Source organism: Pyrus communis, chromosome 6 (genome assembly GCF_963583255.1).
Source record: "Pyrus communis chromosome 6, drPyrComm1.1, whole genome shotgun sequence".
Taxonomy (NCBI): domain Eukaryota; kingdom Viridiplantae; phylum Streptophyta; class Magnoliopsida; order Rosales; family Rosaceae; genus Pyrus; species Pyrus communis.
In genome coordinates, this window is record NC_084808.1 from 13,488,955 (window position 1) to 13,497,945 (window position 8,991).

General features: G+C 39.6%; 1 protein-coding gene across 1 annotated transcript; it reads right to left on the reverse strand.

The window, feature by feature from the left end:
- Positions 1–214: 214 nt before the first annotated feature.
- On the reverse strand, positions 215–3,996 carry LOC137738248 (pollen receptor-like kinase 2). Its single transcript, XM_068477878.1, has 3 exons — positions 3,184–3,996; positions 1,971–2,594; positions 215–1,180 (listed from the first exon to the last, which is right to left on the reverse strand). Exons 1-3 carry the CDS (start codon positions 3,881–3,883, stop codon positions 537–539), a joined length of 1,968 nt encoding a protein of 655 aa, XP_068333979.1. The 5' UTR covers positions 3,884–3,996; the 3' UTR covers positions 215–536.
- Positions 3,997–8,991: the final 4,995 nt, after the last annotated feature.

Sequence of the window (8,991 nt, forward strand, 5' to 3'; positions counted from 1 at the left end):
GTAACATTTAAATAATGTTTGTATACCTTTCTTCTTTTAATATTAATTTTTAATGATATGTGATATAGTAATAGACTTTTTCATGTATTTAGCGGATTTTTTTATATATCTCAATGTACAAAGGGTCGAGGGACTAAGAATTATAGGGTCTCACTTCAAGGGCTTGCCTAGTACAAAGAGTTGAGAGACAGAGAACTCTAGGGTCTTACTTCAAATTTGAAACATGTGCAAATCCTATTCCATTTGGAAGTGGCGCGATCAAATGAACTTTTATAAACACTTTGGCTATGATATTGTAATTAAGGATTATTAGATGAATAAATGGTTTTACTCAGAATGAATTATGGAATATTGAAGTACTTTGTTTAAACCTAGCTTGCTTATAAAGCCAACTCTTATAGAAAAACAGTTCATTGTTGTATCTCGTCCTATGAGGGAATTGGGAAGGACGCGACAGATACAAATTAAGAGTTTTCTTGTCATCGCTGAATCAATGAACCATTGATCATGTCATGCAGAAAGAGAGAATCGTTTCATCAGCCAACGATCTTCGTCATGTCGCCTTCACTAGCACACGTAGAGAAAAAATCTGAATCTCCAGGGTTGTCCCTCTCCTTCAACTCTTCAATCCTCTCCACAACCTCTTTCAGATCTAGTCTCTTCTCCACTTCCCCTTCACAACATTCCAACCCAATCTTCAAGAGCTTCAGCATCTCTCCCTCACTACTCTTGCCTGCCCCCATTCCCGTATCAAACACCTGACTAAACCACTCCTCCCGAGGCACCGAGTTCACCCAACTTGCCAAATCCTCCTCACTTCCCTTACCTTGCTGCAAAAAGTTGGTGGGTAACTTCCCCGTTAAGATCTCCAAGATCAACACTCCGAAGCTCCACACGTCGGTCTTCTTTGTCACGCGCTTGCTTTGCATGTACTCTGGGGACTTGTAGGCCACCATGAGGGTGTGAGCATGTTCTTGGTTTACCACAGGGATTAGGCCGTAGTCAGTGATAAGGGGCTCGTAGGACTCGTTGAGAAGAACGTTTGAGGATTTGAGGTGGCCATGGGGTGCTACTAGGCTGGGAAGCTCAGTGTAGAGATAGCGTAAGCCATGGGCTACTCCTTTGACAATCTTCAAACGGGTCGGCCAGTCAAGGCTTGGATGGTCGAGGGTTTGGTTTCCTGATCATGAAAGTGCAGATAACACCAATTAATTAATTAGCCATTCATTGAAGTCTCTTCCTCGATCTAAAGGGGATACCGGGGAAGAGAAAAGGTTTGATATATATACAACTAAAACACAAAGTAAAATTGTCTATAATGACATTAAACATTAATTTTGCAAACTCATATTTAAAAGCAATGCTACATGGACAACTATACGAATGTGCGGCATGTCTCTATTAGAGATGTGGTATACAAATAGTTTTTATCACTTAAAGGTAGGATCTCGTCAATTAGTAGAACTAGAAAATATGGTCATTCATGTTTAGGTAAAATGCAAATATACATATGTGTGTGTGTGTGTGGATAGGCCCTTTATTTAAAGGGATCTCCATTTTTGGTAAAAAATGAAGACTAGTTGTGCGGCTCACACCACATTGAATTTCAATAATCCAAACCGCCTATTTTTCAAGTTGCACTTCATATATAGATCATCCTTGCAAAATATTAAGCAAGTTAAAAATATTTGATGCATCTAATTGAGTTCAAAGAAATTGATAAACACTATGTTCTAAGAAACTGAAATTTCATCATGACAATCAAATGAGTTAAGGGTTTCAAATAGAATTGAATTTTTGCAAGAATGATTTATGAATGAAGACTTAAAAAATAGACGGTCCGGATAGTTGAAGTTCGATGTATAATTGACCCTACAACTAATCCCCATTTTTATCAAAAAAAAAAAATGAAAATCCCTTTGGATAAAGGCTTTGTATACATGTATATGTTTAAAGGAAAAGGAACTTACCATGAAGATGGGCAGCCAAGCTGCCGTTTAGAACATGGTCAGAAATCAAGAGCTTCTCTTCCTTCTTATAATAATAAGCAACAAGTGGAAGCAAATTAGGATGTCCCAATCTCCCAATCCTTCTCATGTGCTCTATGAACTCCTCTCTTCCTACATTATTCATCTGCTTATACCTCTTCACAACCATCACTGGTCCGGTCAACAAAGCAGCCTTGTAAGATGACCCAAAGCAACCGCTGCCTAACACCTCCGCCGAGGCTCTCAGCAAGTCTTGCATATCAAACCTCTCCCTGTCGTCTCTCACAAATGAAAGCTTTAAGCTCTGTTCACCCTTCTTTCCATTCCCTCCTTTAATCGAGTTTTCAGGAGAGCCTGGAGCACTTGCTTGGTGCTCTGGTTCTTTTTGAACTGATCTGTTTTGGACAGTTGCTGTTGATGGTGGTGGAGCCTCTACCGATGATTCAGATGATTTTTTGCGGCGTCCAAGGAGGAAGACCAGTAAAGCAACTATGGCGATGATTGCTACTATGACAGCGATCACAATCAGCACGATTATCCAGGTTGCGGGCTTCTTCGAGGGGGTACTGCATGCTTTTAATGGCCCTCCACATAGTTCTTCATTCCCTGCGTGTCCAGGTGGAAAACTTTTAATTGCCTACATCTTTTAAGAACAATACTTTTATTTCTCTAACTGTACTCTGTGCTTTTGATTTGCTTGAAAGAAGACACTTATCACCTAATAAATTAACTTACATGTTTGAACCCATTTAAGCTGGGAGGAAATTTTTCTGTGGAGATTCTTGAGGATTATGCCTGATGCTTCTTTATACCAAGCATTCATAACTTAACCTACGTACGCATTACAAAAATTCGACTCTTGCTCTTTTCCTCCTTTGAAGAAGAAAAAACAGTACCATCTTCTTTTTATTTGGTTCTTGAATTTAAAAGAATTGCTTGAAAGATTTGTTTATAAAAATATATGGCTGACTGAATATGTAAGACTTTAAGCTTTAATCGATTTTCAGTCTTCTCTATGGTTTCTCAACTATGCTTGTCAAAGTTTCTCACAAGAAAAATCCTAATTGGAAGGTATATATTGTAATATATTAATAACAACTCAAATTCAGATTCTCAAACATGATTATTCTTCCCGGGATAATGAGAGAGAGAGAGAGAGAGAGAGAGAGAGAGAGAGAGAGAAGTTGAGGCTCACCTGCAAAGGAGCTTGCATCCAATTTTCTTAGGCTTTTCGGGATCTCACCCTCCAGTTTGTTGTTGGAGACGTTAAAAATTGTCAACCTGGGCTGCCTAAAATCTGGTATCTTGCCTTCGAATTTGTTCCCTTCAATACTCAGCTCCACCAGCTTATCCAACCCTGCCAACGACTTTGGAATCTCTCCCGTAAACTGATTATTCGCCATGTGGAGCTTCTTCAACGATGACATTCCTGTGAACCAATCTGAAGGAATCGTGCCAGAGAATTTATTACCCGTCAGGTAGACAGTTTTTAATCCGATAATTTTCCTCAAATCAGGCAATGGACCCTCAAAACTGTTATTCATAAAGCCTATGGTTCTTAAGTCAGGCAGGTCCTGGAGCAAGCCCACATTGATTTCACCCTTGAGCCCCAAATTCTCAAGCTGCAAAGCCCAAACTCTCCCCCTTCCATCACAACGAATACCCATCCAGTTCGGCTTTTGGGCGGTGCAGGGACTGGTCGATGGTTTCCAAGTGGTTAATCCGTCGGTGTTTTGTAAGGAATCCTTAAGCTTGAGGAGAGTTTCGGATTCAGAAGCCCCCGCAGGAGAGGCAACACAAACATATAACAAAATGAAGAAGAAAGCAAGAGCACGAGGCGACATTAACGATGATGATTCACACTGCTTCATCATCATCATCATCATCTTCATCATCCTGTTACGTTGCTCCAAATAGTGGTGTAGGTACGTAGCATAAGAGGGTTGTACGTACACGCACAAGGGCAGCGTGTGCGCCCTTTTAGAGGGGGCTGCGCTGCAAAATTGAGTCAGGGTGCGGGTGGAGAAGGATTCGAAGGTTGATAGTGGTTAGTTTTGATGGCATTGAGGAAAGGGAAGAGTGAGTGATGAGAGAGAAAGAGAGAGGGAGAGAGAAGGAGAGAGGCTAAGAATAGAAGTTGGAAAGGCTGTTTACAAAGGTCAAATGAGGAGGGATAGATCATTCGGAAATAGGGTTGTCCAAAAGTTGACAAAGTCATTCGGAAATGTGTGTATTTCTGCAGGAGAATTATCCGGTCCACCTACGAATATTTTGATGCATGAGATTGATTTTTCTATAAACCCTAGCTCTTTCACCCTATTTTTATCTGTTGGCTTGGTTTGTCATTACTAAAATGGGGGGGACAGCCAAGTACGCCTCATTCTAGTGTCCAATGTATCTGGCCTTTCTACCTATGAATTATTAACACGATCCCAGCTTCTTATCAAAGGCCTAGGTTTAGGGTTCGATTTCCTCCGATAACCAACAAATGCTTTGCACTTAGTTATAAGCCGATCAACCAATCAAGTACGAAGAAGTGCTAATTTTGGATTGAAAGGATACAATAGCAATAATCAAGGTACGATAAAGGCTGATTGATGTTGGTTGAGAAGGGAGTAAATTGGATTGGAAATTCTGATTCCGACGGATTGTGTTCGATAATTTCCAACTTTGTAAAACGCAAATCAAATCCAACCTCTGAAATTTTGCAATTGGAAAATTCAAAAATATTTAGAATGTTTTTCATAGATAGTAACGACATTTCATGGCATGTGTGCACTAGTCCACATCAATCAAAAGCAAAATTATACTGATCATAAATATATCATTTTTTTATTGTATGTTATCATACGTTTCTTACATATTCTAGTATGGATTTTTTATTTTAACTTTTCAAATTGTTAGGAATATTCAAAATATGTTGTTAAAAAATTTCGAAAGTTCAAAAAAGTCCGAAGTTTTTCAAAATTGGAACGTACGCTGAAAGGTCCGAAAATTGCTGGATTAAAGTTGAAACACAATCCTCAATCAGAAAATTTTGGATTGGTATTAAAATCCCCTTAATCCCAATCTAATATGTCTTATGCTAATGATGATACAATGCCGTGTGGAGGGAAAGTTGAACATGAGATTAGGGTTGTAAATTGGCTCGAAACAGTTTGAGCTTGCATCGTGTTTGGCTCATAGAAGCTCAGCTCGTAAAACAATCAAGCCAAGCCTAGTTCGGTTCGATTAAAAAACAAGTCAGGATTGAGCGTTGGTATGTTGGGCTCGTAAAGCTCGTGAGCAGCTCCTAATTTTTAACAAAACAGCTCAAGGTACGCTTGCACTTGGCTCGGTAGTTCAAGCTTGACAATTAATTCTAATTAAATTTGTTGTAAGAATAATCATAGTTTTTTCTTTTTCTACTTTTGTATAAACATATCTAGAGGCCCATAACCAACTAATTTAATAAAAAAAAAACTAGAATTGATAGTTTGATCTGTTGTAAGCATAATTTACTAAACAATTATGGAGGCCAAAGAGAGAGAGAGGTGCGGCACATAGAGAGAGAAGAGAGAGATGTGTAATTGTGAGGTGTGTTCTATTCCACCCCCATTGTGCCTTTATTTATAGTAGTAGGGAAGGTTAAATCTTTACCCTAATAGGATTACAACTCTAATAGGATAATATCTAGTCTAAGAGATATGGTAGAATCCCAAAAGGATATCTCATATATGAGAGGATTTACACAATCACATTCCTAATCCAATAGGACTGCAACACTCCCCCTTGAGTGTGTAAATACTCAAACAAATAGCGCATCAAATCTTCGGTGGTGAAGTAAGTACAGTTGATGAAGTCGTCGGCACAATGAGCGAATGCGAGTCTCAGATCAACAGAAGAATGCATAAAAAGGTAAAACTCACAAAACCTTGCTATGGTAAAACCCAAGGTGGGAGAAAAACTCATAGACTAAGGAGAAAAGTGAGAAGTTGCATTAAGTCAAAACTATACGTCTTTTGGACGCAAGGAAAAGAGCTCATAAGGGTATGATCAGCCCAGTCTTCTCAAAACCTAGTTAGGTAGCAAAAACCCAGTGGGAAAAATGCTCCTAATTGTAGGGAAAAATAGTACATTAAGATCAAGTGAGTATACTTCTAGATTCTCCCCCTGAGTTTGATAAAACTTCCAAATGAGAACTACGAGCATTGCATATGAATAGTTAGGCATACCAATTCCTTGGACAAGCTTGTGGAAGGTTGACTTCGGCAGTGATGTCGTGTAGAGGTCGGCAAGGTTGTCTGGGATCGACTTGCATGACTTCAATCTCCTGATGCTTTGCTGATGTGATGTAGACGCAATATGTCTTGGTGTTGACTTCATTGATGTATCATGTCTTGGTCGGGTGGATCCATGCGACATACTTCATGGACCGTCGTTGGGACTCAATGATGGATAAAAACAACAAGTACTTCGAATATGCTCAACAAGAACTCCTAACCATGTCTCACTTGTGGCGTAGTAAAGTAAGGTAAGTCTTGGAATGGTTCGAAGATTTCGCAACTAAGGTCATATCGTGGACCTCCAAGATATTGCAATATCCCTAACGGTAAAGACATAACCATTTGGGGATTTTGCCTTGTGCGGGTTTGATAAGTAACCAGCGTCAGCTTAATAACAAGGCAAGCATCATTCTGAGGATCAGGGGGGTTGGATCAGCTCGAGATGCGTTGAGATTTGCCCAAATTCGTAGTACCTTCAGGTTACGTCTTTAATACCAATTCAATGGTTGTGCGTAGTCATAGTGCTACATTTTTACTAATAGATCAACATTGAAAGAGATGTCCTGTCTAATACAATGAGCTAAGTACAATGAAGCGCAAAGTTCAACTCAGATACGGAAATTCAGATTCCATAACTTCTTCAAGGGTCTTATTTGCATATAATGTATGGACGATCATAAGTATACTCAAAGATAACACATTCGGGGTTTAGTTCGACTAGTAGACCAAGGCATAAACTTCAGCTCAAGGCATGAACGAGTTTTCCTAACATCCTTCATCTCAAATTCCATCTTCAGGTGTGAGGCAGTTTTCTCAAGCTCTTCTAGAGTCTTAGTGAGATTCGTGTCAACGACAAAAACTGTAACTCCAGTAATTCAGATTAAGACTTCATAGTTTAACACGCAAAGGCATTCATTCGATCCCTGACTGATCAAATAATCACTTAGACGGGTATACCACATCCGTCAGATTGTTTCAATTTGTAAGTGAATGCCTCAAACAAGTTAAGAGGGTGTTCCGTGTTTTAGAACTATTTAAGTCAGTCTATGTAATTCTTCGGGAACTTACATATAAATCTCCGTATCTTTATCCCCATGGAGAAACACTAACCACATTTCATAATGCTGCAATCAATCACAGGGTTACCTTGGGCAGTGTAGGAACAATGGGTCCAAAACACACTTTGGTAAGGAATTTGACCTAGATTGTAATTTCGGTTGTCTAATCAGTTCTACATTATAACTATTCAACGGAACACGGTTCAATATCGTCGCTTTTTATTTATGTCGGTAGCTACCATATAAATGAAAACATCATCTCATTTCAATTCCATTAACTCATCTAAACTAGTATACTGGACCAAGAACTTCAAGTCTCGGGAGTAATCCGGATTAATCTCATGAAATAGAAATGATTTGAGATAACGATCAAGTATAGATTCATTGTTGTGCCATGTCGTCCTCTTCTAGGGAAGTGAATCCTATGAACCGAGTGATCTGTTGTGCTCTAGGCCAAGATAAATTGATTGGCTATTCGCCGGTGTACCAAACCGTCCAACAGGGGCGTCCAAACCGTCCAATAAGAGCGGCACACACTTAGTGATGTTGACTCAACGTCCATTAAGTACGTATATCCTTGCACACATGTTGCAGCTAGTATATGATCCCGTCACTTTAGCTAAATCAGAAGAATGTGTCTGGAGCAACATTCTGAAAGCTAGAATTCATCGCACTTGCTTATCACACTTGTGCAATACTGGGATCGAGATGAGACACAATAGGCAACGTCCATGCAAATTTGTGCTGTTCTACAGGGATGTTGACGTTCTTATCTCCCCCTAACGACGGGAAGATTATCTCATTAAAGTGATAACCAGCGAATGAGCGGTAAAAAGATCGCATATAAGGGCTCTAAGAGAGCTAATGTGAATGAGAATCATAATCGACGAAGATTCACATCCTTCTTTAAGGACTCATATTGGTACGTTGCGGCAGCGCAACTTGGCATATGGAATGCACACCCAAATCGCGTAAATACGAAGCATCAAGTTCGTACCCAGTAACCAACTGTAACGTCAAATAGGTCGGGTGGCAATGGGCCTCAAGGCGGACCAACATAACTATGTACAAGATTGCATAGCCTTAGGCAGAAACTAAAAACTTAGTACGTTCACCAAAATTTGGGTGATCATTTAAATTACGCTTTATGATCACTAGGCGAGGCTATTTGGGGTGAACATAGGAATTCGATGTTCAATTATAAACCCAAAATACATGCAATACTTTATCGAAAAACCATCGATAAAACTCTTCGGCATTATCCAGTCTCCCGGACTTTAAGGGATAAGTAGGGTGATGAACCCTTAATTGGCTAGAGGGTTTAGCAACAATGTGTGTGGACAAACATGTGACCAGTTTGTCGATTCATCAACCAAAACCATAAGTATTTATATAGTCCGTATTTTGGTTGGATTAGTCCACATATATTCCCTTAAATCCACTATGAAAAAAGGTGATTTCATATCTTTGCGAGGGATGATTTAGATAATCAATTTTCCAAATGAGTAGGTTTGTCAAAGCGTGCTTGTAGGCACAAGATCCTTACTTCGAGTAAGGAGATGCGTTGAAGCATCATTGTTCGACCTAAGTGTCCCAAATGGTCGTGTGAATGCAAGTAAACTGCTCAATCACCAAGCTCCAAGCCGGCCACATGTGGTGTGTTTCCAGTTAGGAGACAAC

Excerpts from the sequence above, each read along its gene's own strand:
- LOC137738248 (XM_068477878.1), bottom strand. The coding sequence starts at position 3,883 with ATGATGAAGATGATGATGATGATGATGAAGCAGTGTGAATCATCATCG. Across the intron at positions 2,595-3,183 it reads GGATGCAAGCTCCTTTGCAG|GGAATGAAGAACTATGTGGA; the intron begins GTGAGCCTCAAC and ends CTGGACACGCAG. Across the intron at positions 1,181-1,970 it reads CTTGGCTGCCCATCTTCATG|GAAACCAAACCCTCGACCAT; the intron begins GTAAGTTCCTTT and ends TTTCATGATCAG.